This window comes from Vipera ursinii (assembly GCF_947247035.1).
Source record: "Vipera ursinii genome assembly, chromosome: 2".
Taxonomy (NCBI): Eukaryota; Metazoa; Chordata; class Lepidosauria; order Squamata; family Viperidae; genus Vipera; species Vipera ursinii.
This window is the reverse complement of record NC_139513.1, coordinates 76,222,646-76,244,532: the sequence shown is the minus strand read 5'-3', so window position 1 is coordinate 76,244,532 and position 21,887 is coordinate 76,222,646. Positions and strand designations below refer to the sequence as shown.

At 40.4% G+C, this 21,887-nt stretch overlaps 1 protein-coding gene across 4 annotated transcripts in view; it reads right to left on the bottom strand.

Moving 5' to 3' along the window:
- Positions 1 to 2,406: 2,406 nt before the first annotated feature.
- The window catches only part of RNF145 (ring finger protein 145), a 75,907-nt gene continuing 56,426 nt past the window's right edge, over positions 2,407 to 21,887 (bottom strand). For all 4 annotated transcript variants that reach the window (XM_083352262.1, XM_083352263.1, XM_083352265.1 and 1 more), the window contains 6 exons: positions 14,322 to 14,497; positions 12,611 to 12,751; positions 11,086 to 11,268; positions 7,782 to 7,929; positions 6,254 to 6,610; positions 2,407 to 4,078 (listed from right to left, as the gene is read on the bottom strand). In XM_083352262.1, coding sequence (XP_083208388.1) covers positions 3,656 to 4,078; positions 6,254 to 6,610; positions 7,782 to 7,929; positions 11,086 to 11,268; positions 12,611 to 12,751; positions 14,322 to 14,497 — 1,428 coding nt within the window. In that variant the 3' untranslated portion in view covers positions 2,407 to 3,655. The remainder of the gene's footprint in view (positions 4,079 to 6,253; positions 6,611 to 7,781; positions 7,930 to 11,085; positions 11,269 to 12,610; positions 12,752 to 14,321; positions 14,498 to 21,887) is intronic.

Here is a 21,887-nt window from a genome sequence, read left to right as displayed (position 1 = left end):
ACCTTGTACATTTTGCTTCTTTGATTTATATCCTGCCATTTCAAGTAGAGTATATAACCATTGCTCAACTCTGTATAGCGCGTTATCTTATTATAGAAATTGATGTTTCTATAAAATATGATCATTTTCAATTGTTTTTTCATTAATCCCACCAACCATCCACACCTCTTTCCCCTATTTGTATCATGATCTCTACCTTATAATCATCAGAAATTAGATCCTTGCAGATCCTTTGGACATATTTTTGCCCTTTCATTTCCTGAAGTCAGTGAGTGTATCCTACTTACTGCTGAATTATATCCTCTGAATGCATTGCCCCCAGAGACTAGGCTGTATCAGGGATAGCCCAAACAACCTAGTCAGCTTCTATCTGATCAGCTGCCATTTTTGCTGCAAATTAGAATTATGCCACGTTTAACCATTGGCCCAGTAGTAGGACCGACCCAGCAGAACTAATTAGTGAATTGTCAATTGTCAAAGCAAGGTACTATGCATTGGTAAATTGTTTTGTATGTCATTTTTTTTTAAAAAAAGCTTGATAAAGCAACCACCCAGCTGCCACCCCACCCTAATAAGAAAAAACCCAGTGAAATGGGGAATTGTTCAAAGACACTTCACTCTCATAAGAAGTTCCTAACCTGAGGGCTTCCTGCAACCAGAGTCTCCGGAACACCCTGAAATCCAGAGAATATGTTTTGGAGAATTCTGGAGATTCCAAGGGGTTCGGAGGATGGGGAACTTAATGGACAATAAAGACATTTTATGAGTTTCTGCCCACAGTCCCTGTTCTACTATAGGCTGGACTTTTATACAGTCACCTTTAATGAAGCATATTCAGTGCAATATTGGGAGGCATGAAGCCAAATCATGTTCCATCCAATTGCTGCTGTTTAGGGTTTTGATTGTTTTCTATCTTTGCCTGCTGTTTTCTGTGTAATTCTCCCAGTCCACAACACTCAGACTTCTGTGCCAACTAACATGCTTTTTTCCCCACAGTTTTGAAAAGTCACCCCAAAAGTTCTTCAGCCTTCTTGTACTTCTAAATGTGCATCTACCTCCTTTCTGTGCAGAACCTGGTGTTGTTCTGGCCACACAGAGAGATAATCTGTTTTCCGAGTGCTTATATTTGATAAACTGCTTAGGATTGCAATTTTTAGTCACATTTCCTCATCTATAAAATGGGAAATATATTGACCTCCTTCTCAGGGTTGAGAAGATAAACAATTACCATACACATTGTATAGAAAACAATCAGATGGTAATTAGATATACTGAGCAAGTTCTATTGATTTCTTTTAAATTAATTCTGCTTAGGACAGCAAACAGTAAGCCACAATTATTAAAGTTGCAGATAACTCTGGAGTTTTATGGTAGTGAGGCAACTCTGATATTTAAAACTGGGGAAATATATATATATATATATATTGCTGAAAATTAGAATAAATTTAATCATACACTTCAGGTATTTTTTTATATTCAGCTTGCTAGATGCATCTTGATTTTCTTAATCTCATAATGCTTTCCAAGTCCTAGTCCCTTCTCTGATGCTTCAGGGCTCCTCACTACAAACAGGTTTCTTCCTAAAGTAGTTTGGCTAGCAACTCAGAGGCATATTTGAAATATTCTGTGAGCACCTTCACAAAATGGCTTGCAATGTGAGAGTATCTATTCTCCAAAAGAAAAACTAGTAAAGCTAAGATTAAAGTAATTGGTCCATAAATCAAGGCTGAGCTGAGTTCAAAAATAAAACTACTCTTTTAAACTCATAATTCTCTTAAATAAATGTTCTCAGTTGGACTTCAAATGACTGACCTTGCCTGATTTTCATATAAGTGTAAGTTATCAAAAGAATGAAATAATTTAGGACTATGTACATAAAGTATCAGACATTCACTTTCTGTCCTTTGAGGGCACAGAAAACTATGTGGCAGGGACAAAGGAACCTAGATAAGCCGTTTTCTGTTAAATATGTTAATTTCATACAAAAGCACAATAAATTGCAGGTAACTCCAGCTGTAATCTGAAATGGGACAGCCAATACAGAAGTTTGTTTTCTCCATAAGAATAACATAAAACGAGAAGTCAAAACACACAAAAATGACATTATTTTGGTCTACCTGCCTATGGCTGTTGCTTTTTTTGGGGGGGGGAGGGAAACATTAAGGATGTGGAACTAAAGTGCACTTCTCAAGATTCTCCTGGAACAGGCACTCCAGTTTAGGTGTGACTTTCTGCAATGAAGCTATGGGAAAGTGGACATCTGCCACTTATCTGAACAAGTCATGAAAATGCCTAACCTGGCAGAACAAATCTAACATGCCATAGAGATAGGATGATAGGACAGGAAACTATCAAAAAGAGCTTTGAGATTAAGAAAAATTTCTCTATGAAGAAAAAACAATCAAATGTAAAAAAAACTTCAAACGTTTATTAAGACATACAGTTATGTCTGTCAGTCTACACATCAGTTTGCTACTAAAAATAAAATGTCTACGGTTCACAAAACAGAAACCAAAAGATCCACACTTTTTGAGTGCCAAGCCTAATGTATAAATAAGTGACTCGTTCCTTTTCATATCAAAATTCACATAAAAAAATTACCAGTTCCCATCCCACCCCCAGTTCTACCTAAAAAGCCATGATGAATGTAAAAATTTAAATACACGCACAATCTTGTCAAGGAAGAAGGGGCAAAGGGAAAAATAGGTGAAGAACCTATTAAGAGCCTTAGGGACTGGCATTTGCGGCATTTGATCATACAATTTATGTACTCATTCCCAAAGGTGCAAATATTGCCAGGAGATTAATACTGCTTTAATTCAACTGCAAGAAATTGTGTGTGTGTGTGTGTGTGTGTGTGTGTGTGTGTGTAACTGAACAGCACTGAGGAGGCTTCAGTCCGCAGCTTAAAACTCCTCCCATCACTCTCCTGAACTCACTGGTGGAGATGAGAGAGAGGTCACTGGAGCTTTAATTTACTTCATACCGCCTGTACTATCCAAAATGTCTTTTTTTAATGAAAAAAAGACCAAACATTTAAGTATTGAATACTCCAGCATAAAAAAAAAATCAAGATTGCTATAGATTACATTAATGTAAATGCCCTATCTGACATGCCCAAAGCATTACCCCCACACACATACTGGAGCACTGCTCTAGCACAACACAGTCATCCATATTGGCATTGGTTGAACTCCAGGCCTCTACATGATTTTGGTCAGTATTCTTAACCGATTTCCATTTGCTGCAGAATGATGAGGCCAAAGAGACATACATACTACTTTTGTCCTTCTGTTTAACTTTCTCACTTCAATATGAGCAATACTGACTTTTATTTCACTAGTCTGTCTGTCTGTCTCTCTCTCTCTCTTCACCCTCTTCTTGTTTTCCTTCCCTTGAGATTCGCAGCCCCAGACACTCCACTCAGGTTCCCAGATTCTGCCCTTTTGTAACACAGAGGCAGATTCTAAAAGCAGTTTCCAGTCTAATGCACTGGCAGCCTCATAAACCAAGCAGCTCACAGAAATCAGCATGGGATATTATAAATACATTTTGGCCAGCATTCTGAGGATTAAACTTGCTCACAACAAGAAAAAGGAGAAGACTCCATCTGCTGAGCCCTGTAGTAGGTATTTTTGCACCAGACTTTGCTAGTTCAATTCTGGATGCCTCCTCGTAGATCTTGTGTTATCATCTCTTCCTGTTTTTCAGCCAGTCCTTCTGGGCCAGTTGCTACCTGGCTGGCTTCACTGGAAGATGCACTGTCCAAAGTGTTGTAATCTTCCTTGACATCAACAGAGTCCTGCTCTATGACAGTTTGTCCATCGTCCACAGGCTCAACTCCATTCCCTTCCTGGTGTTGAATATTGGGGGCTCCAGTAGCTTCCTGCTGAACAGTACGTTGCTCTGCTCCAAGATTTACTTGTGGCACTGGCTCCAGTCCAAGCCCAGGGGGCTGAGTGGTGTTTTTAAGTTGGCAATGGCACAAGGGACAGGTTTCTTGCACATACAGCCATTTCTTAAGGCAGCCCGCATGGAAAAAATGACCGCAGGGTGTGATGATAGCCGATTTCATGTCCTGAAAGGAGCAGGCACCATTATTACGAAATACTAATGAACCACAAATATATTCCCCATGTTTAATATTCATCATTACAGTCAACCATCCAGCCTCTGTTGACACTTTTATTTGTCATTATTCACACATAGGCTGACTTCTTAATTTGGTGCTACCTGTATATATTGCATTTTAACTCCCATTATTTTCAGTCACCAATGGGTACATTTGGGGCACACCATGCTGAGACTGATTACTTTATATTCTCTGCCTGTGTAAAGTGTAATATCAAAAAACATGAGGCTTAACATTTCATTCTGGGAGGCACTGTTTAGATTAAAAGGTTAACAACTGCAGTCTACACTGGCAAAATTATCAGCATGCTGCAATTGTAAGTATATCTTATTTGGCTTCTTAAATTTACCCTCAGTCAAAAGTAAAACATGGTTCATCCTACTTCTAGATCCCTTCACAAATAAAGATGGAAAGAAGAATCTTATGTTGAGTCTAATCTGTGCTCTATCAAGCTGATTTCAATTCTCCACATTCTCATTCTATTACACAAAAGTAGGGTCCACAGTTACATGTGCCTTGCTGGGTGTTCCAGCATTTTTCTACACGTATTGTGAGAAGAAACACTACTGTCATCTAGAGAGCTGGAGGAGACATAGAGATCACTACTCTAAAGTACTGAGCTTCTAAGGCCATTTCAAGAATCTTCAGAACACTGTAAGATCATCCTTATTTATCCTTCAACTACACATCAAATTGCTGCTCAGGGTTGCATTTGCAACCCAAACTTGCTGGTGCAGAAGTGCAATATGAATCTTCCTCCAAAACCTTGATCTCACAAAGCTGCAGCAATAGTCATGACTCAGACTTTCTATCCCTTGTGGAGGATATCCTGACCCCTGAACTTTTAATTTAGCCAGGATATATGGTATATTGCCTAAAATGCTTTTCTTTGGAAACACCGTGAACCCTGGATTCCTAAAAACTATTGCTATTCACTTGTGACTTGGATTTGTTTTTTTTAAGATTCAGGTATGAAAATACAACACATTTTGCTTCTGAAGAACCACATAGACACCAGGATGTCAGTATTCAAAAACAATCCAAAGCTATAAAGAAGAAGTTTTAAAAGGAAAAACTAAGTGACAACCAAAACATGTGAGGAATTTAAAGCCTGCTACAGAAGTGCTACCTCTGTGCTTACTTTAGTTTCATTGCACAGACTGCTTAAATGGCACAATCTAATTGAGATAATTGGCCTTTTAATTTCTGGTCAACTTGTTCTCTCAAGAGGGCAGAAATAGGCCTGACTGATTGGATGGATTCTGCAACTGTCATTGGCAAGAGAGGTAGAAACCAGTTAAGACTAGAGAGCAAACATATAAATAAAGAAATAATCCACCATAAATGACAGACTTCAATTATAGAATGCTATCGAAAAAAGTTGCTTGGACTCACCTATCAACATCTTATTTCTAGGTAAGTATCCTTTAACTCATTTCAGTTGCCACCATCAAAGTGAAGCCCTTAATACCAAGTTATTATTTTTTTATATCATATTATATTGTTAAGTTTACATCCCACTTTTACCTTCCGCCTTTCCTGGGAGCTTAAGATAGTATATATTACAGTGGCTCTTCTCATTTCTCCCTCTACAACCACTCTGCTTCAGCTGTGAGAAACAGTGATGGACTCAAAATGAATGTGAGCATTTTAGTCCATTACACAACACTCGCCTTTAAATCAATGTGGTTCTTTTAACTATTTCTCTGCAAAATGAAAGATGTGGATACTACCTCAGCAGCCGGCCTTTCATTACCACTTCAGTTAGCCCGTGATGGGGCAGCTGAGCAGTAGTTTGCTAGCAAAGCTGACGCACTTCTCTGCTCCTTAAACTTTGCAGGTTAACAAGGTAAGTGATGGTCATGTGGCATGTAGACATTTTGGAAATGTAGGGTCCCCGTTTATATAATCTTCCACTTTTTCCTCTCCTTTACTGATTCAGCAACTGGAGAAGCTGATCCTATATTCTGGCCCGCAACCTGCTTCTGCTCCCTTCTCTGTCCCTTCCAATTTCTGGTTGTCTCATTTAGAGTTTGATCAAACCCGAAGCTTCAGTCTTTTTATAAAATACCACAAGGAGGAGCCAGAGCTGCTGAAGTTCAGCTCAATGGCAGCATTTACCTGGTAGCATATGGCACAGATGTCATTATGTTGCTCCAACTGTTCTTTGGTGGCCGTGGGCAGTGATTTGATCTTATTGACCGCATCTCTGCGGAGAAGAAAGCTTTTCCATCCCAACTGAGCCCGAAGCCACACATTATAGTATGAATGAATGAAAATGATCATGGAGCCCATCACGGTCCATTCTCCAAAGATCGTCTCCGATACGCCGTAGGCCACAACGCAAAGAGCGACGAGAAACTCCAGCAGCCGATAAGTGCCATTCACGTAGTAAATAACATCATCCATGTTTTCTACCGGCTCTTTTCTGAACTCTTCCACCATAAATAAGACATAAATGAAAAGCGTCCCCAGGACCTGAAGGAGGGGGAAAAAAACCCGCAGCTTCTGATTAACACAGGCAAGTCACGAAGTTCTGTAGCTTTCTAATATTACCCAGTATGTTTTTTTTTTTTGTAAATTACTCATTTTATAAATCAACTGCTATTAATGCCATATGCTAAATTAAATCTTGTCTAACAAATTTCAGATCCAGGGCTTGCAAGTATGCCTGTGAGAAAAAGAAAGAGTGAGAGAAAGACGGTGTACCGGAATTGAGAGCTCCTTCACCCCTGGATAAAACAGAGTTCTGATCACAAGCTCAACATGTGCTCTGATTCCAGGCCTGAGATAGCGAGTGGGGGGGGGGGGTATTTAAATTTAATAAACAACAAACAAACAAACACTGCAGTTAAAATGCAAGTGCTGGGTTCTATTCCATGTTTTGAGACCAAAATTTTATATTTATATTTCCGTGGCCATGGATATTTTATACATGGATATAAATTTATTACGACATAGTTTAGTAATCTCTACAAAATAAGCCAATATGTTGTCCTTGGCCAGGAGCAGAAAGAGCTGTAAACAGGGAGGTGCGCCTTTCATTAGCTCAAAGGCTATAACAGGATTTGTCTAGAATGTCAAGGGCCATACTCCAAAAATGGGCAAGACTTGGGCACAAGCCAAAGAGAAATCTTAAAAGAGTTCTAAGGGCAAAAGGGATGTCTTAAGAACCACAGAGCGTATGAGACCCATTTTGCCCATCCAAAATCTACAAAGATCCCTCCAATACAAAAAATAAATAAATAAATGTTTATTGGCCTTATTCATTCAAAAGGAAAACTATTCTGGTATATCCATATTTCTCTATCATCTCTCTCTCTCTGTCTGCTAGGAGTCAGAAATATCACATAATCAATTGGCATAGGCCAGGGGTCGGCAACCTCGGCTCTTTTATGACTCGTGGACTTCAACTCCCAGAATTCCTGAGCCAGCATAGCTGGCTCAGGAATTCTGGGAGTTGAAGTCCACGAGTCATAAAAGAGCCGAGGTTGCCGACCCCTGGCATAGGCAATCCTTGGGCTGCATATTTTGCACATCTCCTTTAGGAGAACAGATGGAAAATGCCCCTTTACTTATTTCCGTTCTGCTTTTTCCAACCGCTTGTTCTTGTTGATCACAGGAATAAAGAGGCCCTTATGTAACTTACCTGGAGAGAAGTGAGAATGCTGCTCGAAATGATGATCAACAGCCAAAAGTCCATGTGGAAAAACTGACAGATCATGTAGGCCATGTAAGCTGGGAAAACCAGCAAGAACAAACACAGGCTCACGGCACGAAAATGCTTCCAAAGGCTCCTAGAAAAAGAAATTTCCCTTTAGAACTGGGCATAGACTTCAGCGCAATCACAGATGGCATGGGAGCCTGTGTTATGGTTTTATTTATTTGTAACCCGCCTTAATTATTTTTTACAAATAACTCAAACTGGCAAACATATCCAACATACCTTCTTCCTTCTATTTCCCTGCAATAAGAACCTTGTGAGGTGGGTTGGGCTGAGAGTGCATGAATGGCCCAAAGTCATCCAGCTTGCTTTCATGGCTAAAGTGGGACTCAAACTCACGGTGTCCCACTTTCAAACATAGTCCCTTTCCTATCATAATTTCCATTTCTGCCTTTATCCTGAAAGTATGTAAGTAGAATCCATTTGTGCCTCATAGTTCCCTTTGGATACCGCTTAATAATTTGGTGACTAAATTTGGAGGAATCTGGGAGACACCTGACCCTAGCATTTCAACCATGGGCCTTTGATACACTTGCCTTAAGGCAGGGGTAGGCAACCTTGGCTCTTTTATGACTCGTGGACTTCAACTCCCAGAATTCCTGAGCCAGCACGGCTCAGCTGCGAAACCTCCCCCTTTTCCCTCAGCATGGCTGGCTCAGGAATTCTGAGAGTTGAAGTCCACGAGTCACAAAAGAGCCAAGGTTGCCTACCCCTGCCTTAAGAGAATATTATATTACAACAAAAGCCTTGGGTTTATGCTGACATGCTGCAATTGTCAGTTAATTTGCAGAATACAATTTCATACAACCCTGTTGCTTTAAATTAAATCACCACTCAATTGAACTGAATAGAATTTTCTGAGGGGATATGCCCATTCAACCCTCAATACTTCCTGATTTGGCTACTATTAACTTTTTTCCCCCAGAATGTCCAGATTTGTATTTGTCCAGGGTCCAATCTATATGTATTCATACAGATGAAAACAAATGTATGCTTTTTCCACAAAACCTTTCAGATCTACTCAAAAGACATGGCTTTAACATCATGGACAGTTACTCTTGACCTCCTTTTTTAACTGACAACCACCACAACATCCAATTTGCCTGATACAAATTTCTTGAAACCAAATACTTGCATGCTATTTTGTAATCTTAAACTGCTCATGTAACGGGCATTGCCTCAAATAGATTTTTTGGAATTTCTGACTCAGTCTTGAGTTCTGAAAAAATTAAAAACTAATGCTCAGCATCGTCAGCAGCGCAGGTAAAAAATGCGACAGGACAACAAAAATAACAAAAGCCTGCCACTGAGATTGCCCCAGGTTAAACTCTGGTAACTGAACACAATTCAGAAGCCATCCAGCTATTTCTCTTGACTGATATGTGGCCTACTCTGCCTTGGTTGAGCCTCACTATGCACAGAGAAGGATGTCCAACCTGGCTGACTGCTTTCTAGTTTTTCAGAATGTGAGGTTTCCACCCACTTTTTTCTGGGGAGAGTAAGGTTCAGATAGCACATTATTGCTGTCTGTACAAATGAATGTGGAATTAATAGAAGAAAAAACTGCTGAGGAAAGTTTGTGCAAATACATAGGAACAGCATGCATATTTGTGCGGTCTTTGCATATAACTCTCTTCTATTGGAATGGTATTTTTGGAATGGAAACTGCATTGTGATTCTAACTGCATTATCATATTACACTTGGGATGGTCAAAGTTATACAATCATCTGGCTTCGGCATGCATGTGGATGAAGGAAATCAAGTCCCAAAATAACAGAGTAAGACCAGTTGCCTCAAAGAGTAGGTGGTAGGGAATGCAAAAACAGACCACAAAATTAACGCCAACAGCTTAGCTTCTTTATCAATGGGTGAGCATAAACAAATGAAACGCCAAACACTTTGTGATACAATCTGAATGTGGTCAGCCTTTCATTTCATAGGATCAATCATTATTATGCAACAGGAGAATCACATTGCTTCTTGCTCATGACCTATTTCAATTGAACTAAGCTAATTACATGCTTCTGCAAATCTCATCTGTGTATGGTGAGGGCCTGAATACTGTATCAATCATTCATGGTAACTTCAAGATGTAAGATTCAGAACTGAATATTTAAGAACACTACTCCACTATATATATTTTTTTTCTAGATCTTCTTCCCACTCTCTGGTTTGAAACTGGCTGATCAGAATTTCCATGTGCCAAGATCAACATGCAGAATTAAGCTAGCTGCTCTCCTGTAGTTCTGCTGTCCTTGTTTCCCTTTGCTAAAAAAAATTAATGACAACATGGTGCAAGCAAAAGATGCCAGTAACAGGTGACCTCCAGCATAACAGGCCCAGTGGATAAAAATAAACCTCCTCTTATATACAGTCCTTTCTGGCTATCCTGGAGAGGAAAAAGTGAAGTAGAAAGTAAAAGATGGAAAGTAGCACTAACCCAATTTTAGAACCAATTTCTGACAAAAGCATATTTCTTTTACTCTCTCCAGACACTCGCCATCCTTCCCTGGATTTTATATGCATCCCATGTATTCTTCTTGCTACTGGATCAGTTTGTTCCACCTTCACTGTGGAGTCTGAGAAGTCTTTCCGTACAACAGACATCATAAGGCCAGCCAGAAGAGAGACTGCCCAACTTATCTGCACACCATGGTATCTCATCTCTGCAGATGCAAAGAACAGAAATCATCCAGGTAGTGGCTGAGCTTTCAAGGGCTCTTAGGCTCAGCTGCTTCCTTCTCCCTTCACCATAGCATATAGCAAGCCACGGCTTGTCTTAAACTGGATTTATTTTGAAGTCATACTGGCCTTGACCTACATGAACCTGACACATGAACCATGCCTTGTGGAACACAACGGCTGGATCCACACCACATGTTAAACCATATTATCCATATTGCCTTATTATCCTCTATCAAAATGTGCTCCCCCTATCAGGCAGCAATTCCTTAGTTTCAGACAAACTGCTGTCTGTTTAGTCCATGTCACAATAAGCTATGGTTTGTGCTTGCCCTGTAAACTATAGCAGGAAAAAAAAACAATGTAGCTTGTCATTTGAATTGTCCCAAAACAACGCATGAAGAAAAAGTACATGAGCCTCAGAATTCCTGAAGTCTGGCCTTTGTTGTGCTAAATTATCAGCCCAGAATCAAGACACAGAATATTTACCTGCAGAACAAAGAACAATTGAATGATGGCTGCCTGTACTGAAGGCTGTTGACTTACTTGTCTCTTGAAGCTCCCAGAGCTAAGACAATGGGGTCTGCGATCTCCAGCATGGACTGCAGGATGGATGCCACCACAATGAAGAGAATAATACTGAGCAGGAAGGCCCGATGCACCACTTGTAATTCAATGAGTCCAGTCTGCACAGCCAGGATCAAAAGTGTGACTCCTTCTGTCATCCCCCTTTGTAGATACATTTTTAAAGGCAATGAAAAAAAGATCAAGAACAAAACTGTAGTTCTCAAGTGATCTGAGGCAGTTTTAAAAGCACATGACTACCATACAAACTATCTTCCTAAGCCTTCTGATGTGGCCAAATATCAGCCTTATCAGATGATCCCAGCCAAAGGATTTTTGCTCAACAACTCTCAGAGGGAGATTTTATCTTGACTTTAAGCTATTTGTGAATTTGCTGGATGGACAGGCAAAACACCATCCTTTAATGTTAGCCATTCATCAGTAACTCAAATGAACAAATGTTGCCTGTCATTGGCTCCCTAAAGCACAGCTCTGTAATCTACAAATCAGTGATCTATACTGCATTTGTACGGCCATGTGCACTATAAATATATTTTATGTTGTATTGTTTGAATACATTTCATATTTGCTGCACATTTCTGTACATTGCCCACATAATTTAAACATGTCAAATATCTAAGTATTTCAGTAATTATAATGACAATGATTTGAACCAGGATGGTTTTGTTCATGTGATTTCCACCTGAAATGGTCCCAAATCACTTTTGATTTCTTCCATCTTTGACTCTTTTTCAAGTCCTAACGCTCTATAGATTAATAAGCTTTTTCTAGAGAACATCCGACTAATGTTTTCAATACTATTTTTTTCTGCTGAAAGAAAAAAGCTTCATCTGTTGCTGAATACAACTGAAAGCAAGTTTTTAGGTTGAAATAAAGATAAATGGTGATAGAAAGAAGTTTACAAGTCAGTGTTTCTCAACTTTAGCAACTTTAAGGTATATGGACTTCAAGTCCCAGAATGCCCTCGTCAGCATGCTGACGAGGGCATTCTGGGACTTGAAGTCCATATACCTTAAAGTTGCTAAAGTTGAGAAACATTGCTTTGGATTCTGATAATTTTGAATACACATTGTGGAGCTAAGAAATTGGAGGAACAATGCAAAGAATATTATATATCAAGATGGCAAGCAAATGCCAATTCCACCTGAGGTAGCAAAGATGCTATACTTTAGAAAGTTAAGGTCGTAAGAAGAGATTCAGTGACCCTTATTGTCTGCCTGAGTCCAGAGATTCCAGAGGATTTAAAGAAGCCTTCCCCAATCCAGCAATGTTAAGTATATGGATGGGACAAAAGGAGAATTGTAGTCCTATTAAAAAAATAGTAAGCTTCTTAGAAAACATATATTGTATTTACATAGTACCTGAAGGCATTTGGGGGTGTTTGTTTTGAAGAGATTACACTATGCAATATGTCCAATTTGCTTTGGGATAATAAACTTGGGATAGGCCCTTAAAGGGTTAGAGGCACTCTTATCTGGACACTTACCGATTCATAGCTGGATCATTCATGAATGCCCGGTAGCCTTGCAGGTAAAACTTGCAGAGTGTTAAAACGCCAAGTGCCACAAAAGAGACAGTGAACACCAATCCCAGCAGGGAGTAAGGAGTGCTGCAGCATTCTGCAATACTAGGGAAAAGAGCATGCAGCAAAATTAGAATCCATAAAGTTCTTAACACAGAGGAGAGCCAGGTATACCGTATGCTGTTCTGCAATTTTTTTCCAAAGGAGACACTGTTGGATAAACAGTATTCAAAGAGAAGACCATGTGCCAGAGACGAGTTTAATGAAAAATCATTGCCTGGTGGCTCCAAAACACATTCAGTTTTGTTCAATGATACTTCAATTCAGAACTGTCCCTAAAGATGCAAAATTCAACAGATGGAATTTGTAGCATCGTTTCCCGTTTAGCCAAGCATTTGAAACAAGTAGTTAATAGTGGTTAGGGCCGGCAAACTATATAATGCAGAGATATTGCTGGGATGCTCTGGGGTGGGGTGGCGCTAGCACCGGCGGGATGCTCAGGGTGGCGCTAGTGCAGATGAGACACTCAGGGGTGGGGCGGAAATACCGCTGGCGGGATGCTTAGGGAGGCACTAGTCCTGGTGGGATGCTTGGGGACGGGGCAGCAGTAGCGCCAGGAGGATGCTCAGGGTGGCACTAGTGCTGGTGGGATGCTCGGGACAGAGTGGTGCTAGCACCGGTGGGATGCTTCGGGCGGCACTAGCACGAGGGGGGAGTGAGTGCATGTGAGTGTGCACGTGCACTGGCCATCCTTTCATGCAGCCTGATGGCCAAGCAGATGTGGCCCAGTAGTGGGCCATGGCCCACAGATTGGGGACCCCTGTTATAATGGATATATTTTCTGGAACTATTCCATAGATATTTTCTCTATACACTTACAGGATTTTGTGGGGCCACGAATCACCTTCCGTAAACTAAATGTGACTATAATGGAAGAAATTAAATTGTCACATAAATCTAAATCTCTTTTTGATGGTGACTCCCATAATCAGAATCATCATAAGTAGAATAAATTCCACTTATTTCTGGTATTCAAACTATTTCATCTGGCTTATTATAATAAAAGCAAACTTGAGTTTCTTCAGTGGATGAAATTCATGTGTTCCTAGTTCTTTTCCAGTATTTCATTATTATGTTGCTCACTAACACTTTATTCAATTACACTAAGAGTTTTGAGGACAGTCTTTAAAAAGAGCAATTTTTCAAATCCTCGAATCATGAAGATTGGTTTATTTAACACATTTTCTAGAGAGAGCTCAGAACACACAAAATTGTATAATGCATGGTCCTAAGGGACTGTAATGTTGAGATCAAATAAATCAGAGTGCAAAAGAAGCTCTTCCATTAGGAAAGATTACACCTAAATTGAGCAGTTTCTAGGTTGAAAAAAATACCAAAGCCACCCATTTCTGGTCATTTTGGTTACTAACCCCCCCCCCCCACTTCTCCCAACACTGTTCTCTGATAAACATTTGATTTTATGAGGAAATAAAATATTACAAAAGACCTTCAGAATTCTTTGTTCTAGAAACAATGCAAGGAGCCAGAGAGAGGGAAACAGATGCTTGTGAGGTGAATGTGATTATCTGTAACTGATTCATGTCATTGGTAGAACAGAGCTTTCAGCCCTTCCAGATAGATTAACTAAGGCCAAGAGTGGACAATTGCTAATTACCTTGTTAGGAACAGAAAGAGAAGCCTCTCCCTAGAGGCTGGCTGATCCCGAGTGCTGAAATAGGAGTAGATCTGAAGAGCAAACAGTAGAAGCCAGAAGACCATGAAGAGAACAGGGACCACCAGCTGGTTCCATAGAGTCATCCCCAGGGCCAGCAAGCCATAAACTTCTACTATCTGGAAGAGAAGATATGGGTTTCTTGCTAAATTCTGAAACATCAATCCAAATAAATACCTCATGAATAATAAATAATAATAATAATAAACCTTTATTGTCAAAGTACAACATGTGTACATTGAGATTAGCTGAGCCTCCCCCCGTGCTCTCTCCCCCCAACACACAGTGACAACAAACCCTCCATCCTACCACACCATGTGAACCAACTACACCACACACCGGCCTCCCAAGTCAATTCTGCATAGGTTCACAGAGATTATATCCCATTTAAAAGCCTAACAGCCCAGGGATAAAAGCTATTTTTCAGCCTGTTGGTACGGCTGGCTATATTCCTATATCTCCTACCGTATGGTAGGAGAGTAAACAGATACCGTCAGGGTGTGAGTCATCCCTGAGAATTTTCCTCACTCTTCCAAGGCAGCGAGCCCTGGCGATGTCATCCAGTGTCAGGGAACAGCCCACAATGTTTTGTGCTGTGCTCACTACCCTCTGTAATATTCCTGTCCGCGGCTGTCAGACCAGCATACCAAACCACAATACCATACGAGAGGACGCTCTCTATAGTAGAACGGTAAAAGAGGGTCATTAGCCGTTGTTCTACCCTGTTCTTCCGCAAGACCCTAAGAAAGTGAAGCCTCTGTTGGGCCTTTCTAGCCACCTGGGTTGTGTTAACTTTCCAGGTCAGATCTTCACAGAGGTAGACTCCCAGAAATTTAAAGGACGAAACTCTCTCCACACAGTCCTCCCCGATGTAAAGTGGGGCAGGTTCCTCCTTTTTTCTCCGGAAATCTAACACCATCTCTTTCGTCTTGCCAATGTTTAGGTGCAAGTTGTTGTTACTACACCATATGGATAGTTTTTGTACCTCCGCCCTATATGCTGTCTCATCCCCACCTGTAATAAGACCCACCACAGTTGTATCATCTGTGAACTTGATTATTGCAGTGGATGGGTCAGATGATACACAATCATAAGTGTATAAAGAGTACAGGTAGGGACTAAGCACACAGCCCTGTGGCATGCCGGTGCAAAGCTTCAGGGGGGTGGACAAAGCAGACCCGACCCTCACTGTTTGTAACCGATCCCTAAGAAAATCTTGAATCCAATCGCAGATGGCGGGGGAGAATTTCAACTCAGTCAGCTTCTCGATGAGAATGCTCGGCAAAATGGTATTGAAAGCCGAGCTGTAGTCAACAAAAAGCATCCTAACATAACTTCCAGGTCTCTCGAGATGACTTGCTACAGAGTGTAAAGCAGTAGCTATGGCATCGTCTGTCAACCTATTTCCCTTGTAGGCAAATTGATGTTTATCAAAGTCCAGTGGGAGGCATGTCCCAAGATGTTGGAGAACCAATCTTTCGAAGCATTTCATGACTACAGACGTTAATGCAATAGGTCTGTAGTCATTCAGGCATTCAACTGCAGTTTTCTTGGGGACTGGGACAATGGTAGCTGCTTTCAAGCAATGCTTATCTCAAATGAATGAGCTTTTGCAATGAGATAGTTTTCCCTACCCATTATTTTCCATGTACATTGGCCCACATCTACAATCATTTGCCATCAGGCTTTAGATCATGAGTGGTATATAGTACAAGAATTATTGAGTGTTATCTGAATGTTACATGAATATATATAATGAATGGTACATGAGTATTATTGAGTAGTATTGAGTTAGATAATTGGTATATAATACACCTACAAGGTATTATGTTGGATTTTGTATGTATTCATTGAATTTATGCCCTGCCTTCCTGTTTATTTCAGCATTCAAGAGAGTTTACCATTACAAAGTACAAATCAACACAAAATTAACAAAGTTAAAACCAGAACAAAACTAATCTAGTCATTAAAAATAATTAATAACTCAATAATTGGCATCCTTCAGTCTCAAGAGACTATGATATCATGCTCTGGAAAGAGGTCCTAAAGCAGCATCTGGTGTGGCTAAAAAGGCCAATTCGAGAGCGGCAATCCCTTCCACGCTGAGGGCAGATATTAATAACTAGATGCTTGGCAAAAGAGAATTCCCTAACACTGCAAGAATTGAAAGCAAATAGTTCAATTTAGGGAGTATATTCCATAGCTTGGCAGCCATGAAATTAACCAAGGAGGGAACCAAACTATAACTAAGGAGAAATTTGCTGACAGTTAGAACACTTAATCAGTGGAACAACTTGCCTCCAGAAGTTATGAATGCTCCAATACTGGAAGTTTTTAAGAAGAGATTGGACAACCATTTGTCTGAAATGGGATAAAGTTTCCTGCTTGAGTAGGGGTTGGATTACAAGACCTCCAAGATCCCTTCCAACTCTGTTATTCTGTTATATATTTGATGGAAGCATCTTCAGAAGGTCCACTCATCATTGCCCTGGAACACAACCACCCTAAATTTTGTCCAGTTGACAACTAGTAGCCACTGCAGATCTTTCAGGGCCAGCACCACACGATTAATATATCTTGCACCAGTCAGCAACCTGGCTACTGCTGAGTTATGTATCAACTAAAATTTTAGTTATTTATTTGTCAAATTTATATAGCCTTTAAGTAGTTAAAAATAGCAGAAAATTCTGGATTCTTTTCAAGTTTAGCTGTTGAAAAGATCTTAGGAGATTAGGAAACATTTCGTGTACTGATACTTCACTGCAGTTAAAAGACAGGAAACTGAAGAGCTTGTTGTCATTAGTATAGCTGATGCATTCCCCTCTGAATGACCTCTGTTGCCATTTTCAGCACTATAAAAGTCAACACCAACCTCTGAGGGACATTATAGGTCAATGGCCTTCAAAGGCTCCCAGCACTATTTTGTTGACAAGTACTGACATGAAGGACCACAGCAGTACATCCAAGGCCTAACCTTACTAGATGACCTAGAAGGATATGGTATCACAAGCTGGCAAGAAATCCAAGGGAATCAGTAAGGTTGCACAGCCTACCAATCTCCTGTGATGGTTATCTACTAAGGCAGGGCTTTTCAACCTTTTCACCCATTGTACCACTTTTAGGATATGGCAACATCCGAGTACCACCAGTCACCTAGCAAGGTGTCAAAAACTTGATGACCAAAAAAAAAAAAAGGAAAAAAGTGATGAAGTACAGGTAGTCCTCGACTTACAACAGTTTGCTTAGTGACTGTTCAAAATTACAATGGCACTGAAAAAGTGCCCTCCAAGCCACAGCCGAGCAAGACACCTGCCTGCCCGCCCGGCGGCGCTCTTCCTCCTGTCTGAGGTTTTCAATGTTGTGAGCATTTCTGTTGAGGATTGGCAGCAGGGGTGGGGTGTTTGGTTTTTATTCCCCCCCCTCTGCTGGGTGGTTGCAGCAGGTTTTGGTCATTTCACATGACTCTGGGACACTGTGACCGTCATAAATATGAATCAGTTGCCGAGCATCTAACTGTAAACCACAAGTCCCTAGAGATGCTGCAACATTCTAGCTGATCGGCGCTTCTTCTGGGCTCAGCAAAAGTGCCAGGATCAGCGCCAAGCTCCAGCTGGATCCTGGCGCTGATCCTGGCACTTCCACTGAGCCCTGACAGCCCCGAAGAAGTGCTGATCCTGGCGCTTCTGCTGAGCCCTGACAGCCCTGCAGCTCCAGCCATCTCTCGCTCAGGCTTGTGCAGTGCTGCCACCGGTTCAGCTCGTTCCCTTCCCCCGCTACCACTTTTGTAGGATGGTCGTGTACCACCTTCCAGGTGCCAATGTACCACAGGTGATACCCGTACCAAAGCCCTGTACTAAAGAAATCTTAGAGTCTTAGCACCATGTAGACTAAATCACAACTGAAATGGTTCCAGAAAATCGGCTTCATCTCACTACATGCATAGTGAGAGTGAGTTTGGTCTAGTGCAGGGATCTTCAAATTTTTATGACTTGTGGACTTCAATTCCCAGAATTCCTCAGCTAGCATGCCTGGCTGAGGAATTCTGGTAGTTGAAGTCCATAAGTCATAAAAGGGCCAAGTTTGAAGACCCCTGGTCTAGTGGTTAAGGCACCAGGCTAGAGATCAGGAGACTATGAATTCTAATCCGGCTTTAGGCATGAAAGCTGGCTGGATGATTTTGGGCCAGTCACTCTCTCTCAACTTAATCCACCTCACAAGGTTGTTGTTATGGGGAAAATAGGAGGAGGAAGATGCATTGCATATGTTCACCACTTTGGACTATTTATAAAAATAATAAAGGCAGAATAAAAATAAATTTTAAAAAATGCTGCCTTAGAAGCTAAAGTATGCACACAGACATAACTCACATACTATTGTTTGCTACATTTCTGCTGACAAATCATGAACTCAAGCTTAAAAGAAGTTGGTGACATAAATATGAATCACTACATCCTCCCACTCTTTATGTTATATTGCTGTTATTGCTATTTAATTAACAGTTCATGGTGCAGACACTGATGTGTGCATGACGATTCTGTTTATTATTAAGACCCATGTGATGACTTGGCACCTCACAGCCCTAAATAAAGTGCAACTCTCACCTAGCTGCAGCAGAGACTATACTGTCTCTTCTATAGATAGTAGAATCAGGAACATTGCACCCCTTTTTGCAGATTGCCCAGGATATAGAATTTTTGACAGAGCAATACTGTCAGTAGCTAAATTTTGCTTTCCTGCTTCTAATATCAGGAACCAAATTCTGATCTAGCAAGAGAAACATTCTGCCTGCTTGCTTTTTCCCTTGTTAGCTTTTAAAGAATAGATAAAAAAAATATTTTTGTTTTCCTTTCTGCATTTTCGGACAGCAAATTGAATGAATGAAATGAAAATGAAGTTTTCCTAAAGGACAGCATGTCCAGACAGATGCACTGGGGATTGATTTTCTCAAAGGAAGAATCGCTGCAGGGGATTAATGTGGGATAGAAAAGCAAACACGGGGAAAATGAAGTGTGATCCCAATGACTAATTGAGCTGGGGAGGAGACACTTTCCCCTAAAATCTGTGTGGCTTCCAGTTTAATTACAGCAGTGCTGAGCATACAAGTCTACTTGGCTCCTAGAAAAGCCTCTGGGGGCAGGCATTGTGGCTGCAGCACTGAACATCTAACATCCAAAAACGTCTAAAAAGCATTCAGTTGCTATTGCTATTTGACTTCAGTTTGGGGAAAGGATTTTTGAGGAGGGAATTTAAAATGGAAAGTTTTATTTCCAAAATTCACAGAATTCTACCAATGCTCTGGGCCAAGCCTGCTCCAGCCATTTCTCTTAAATAGTGCGGAAGACATTTGCAGTGTCCTTTCCCAAGACTCCTTGACAAAGGGACAGGTTAAGAAATCCATGGAAGCTCATCAAAGAGAACTGCAAGGAATGTAATTTGCACCCAGAAATGGGCTAAACTTTGCAACTAGTTCTGCCTTTACTTTTTCCCCTCCAAGAAATGTGGTTTTAGAACTGAAATCCCCTGGAGAGGTACCTGCAAAACAAAATTGACTCTCCTGCACGTCTTCATCTCCCGATAGCCCTTTCAAGCTCAGTATAAACTGGATCAACTTTGTGTAAGATGAGTCAATTGTCAGCCTGGCTTTGTGTAATAAAAACCTTCAATTTCAGTAGGAACTTTTAGATTTTTTTTTAAGAATCACAGAGCATGCACTTTCTTTTTTTAGGAGAAATAAGATTGTGATTACAATGAGCTATTAACAAAAGTTGCTATTCCTAACTAGTGATTATGCAAGATTAGAATCTTAACAGAAAATCACTGAGCTATAATTACATTAGATTGCGTACCAATTGCTTGAAATGCAATTGGGGGACAATTAACTCTGTGGCAATTATGTTACTTTATATAATACTCTTCTTTTGTTCTGTTCTATACTGTACACTGTTGTTCTCAAACACTGTTTATTTTTTATTAGCACCTCCCCTGCAAAAATTGCATGACATGGGTATCTTCTAAATAGCTTAAATATTCTGCGTAATAACATAATTTACAAAGAAAGTTGGTAAAATGATAGTATGAGCACTGATCCTCAAGTGTAAAAGAGTTGGCATTTCTCAATGGTTGCAAAGTTCCCTCCCTAGGGTACTCTTAACTTTTTGGGGGTTCTGAAAATCAGCTATTTTGGGGGAATGGGATGGAAGAAGTATGCCACATACTCTACCTTCAGATCTTCATAGGAAAGGGAAAAAACGAAATAGATCCAATTCTACAGATGCAATAGCTGTTTTGTAAAATGCCAACGTAAGCTGCCTTTGTGTCCTGGCCATTGTGCATGCGACAATGAGGACATAATCAGGTAACTTCTAAATCATAATAGTAAAGTTGGAAGGGACCTTGGAGGTCATCTAGTCCAACCCCCTTCTCAGGCAGGAAACCCTATACCATTTCAGACAAATGGCTGTCCAGTCTCTTCTTAAAAACTTCCAGTGTTGGAGCATTCACAGTTCAAAGGATGAAACTTAAGGAACAAACCTAATGAGGAAATGACATACACAGAAAAGGAAGACAAGAAATCTGTACACAGAAAATAGTTGGATATTGTTTCTTCTCTTAGGCTATTTGGAAGAATTCCAGGGAAGCTGCTGCTTATTAAGGATTCTGTCCTATTGGCAGCCCAGTCTGCATGCACAGAAGTAGGAAAAAGTTGCCCACAGCATGAAAGCATGTGTCAGTGCTCCAATTAAGTGGCATCTAATCCTTATACAGCATGGTTAGGATTTAGGTACCGTAATTTATACACATCCTCATGGTGCTGATAGCAGATCTAGCTACGGTTAAGATCTGTAATGGAGACTTTCCAACTTTTATGTCTTCAGAGAGAGAAAATGGATACACAGGCAAACCGAGAACTCATCTTCCAATATGTTTATGCAGTTTCCTTAGCTTCAAGCAACATAGACTAATTGTTTTGGTCAAAATGTTGTGAACTGTAGACCCAGGTTCACATCTCCATTCAGCAAATTATTTGGGACTAGTTGCCAAATTGTGGCCAAACCTAACTTAGAATATTTCTAATGAGAATAAAAGATGGACAACCAAACATGCCAATTTGAGCTTCAGAAAAAGGAAATACGCTGTAGCTTCATACTACTTTCTGCAAAAAATGTTAAAAACGCAAAATAAAACACTCCCATTCTTCAATCCTTAAGTGTTATTGGTTCCCAATGTAGAATTAGTTACATGTTTAGCGTCCCATTAATTGATATTAATCACCCTTCAGGTCAGTCTTTTTCCCCTAGAGATGATAGAAATTTTAGCTGCAAAGATTCTAGGGGTACCTGGTTGGGATGGGCTACTTGAAATATTTCAGACAGAAACATGTTCTTCATGGAATAAACTAGCTAGTTGAAACAGCTTTTATAACTATTGCCCATTGAATTCTCCCTAAGCCAGAGGTCCCCAACCTTTTGAGCACCAGGGACCTGTTACGTGGAGAGAGGTTTTTCTGCA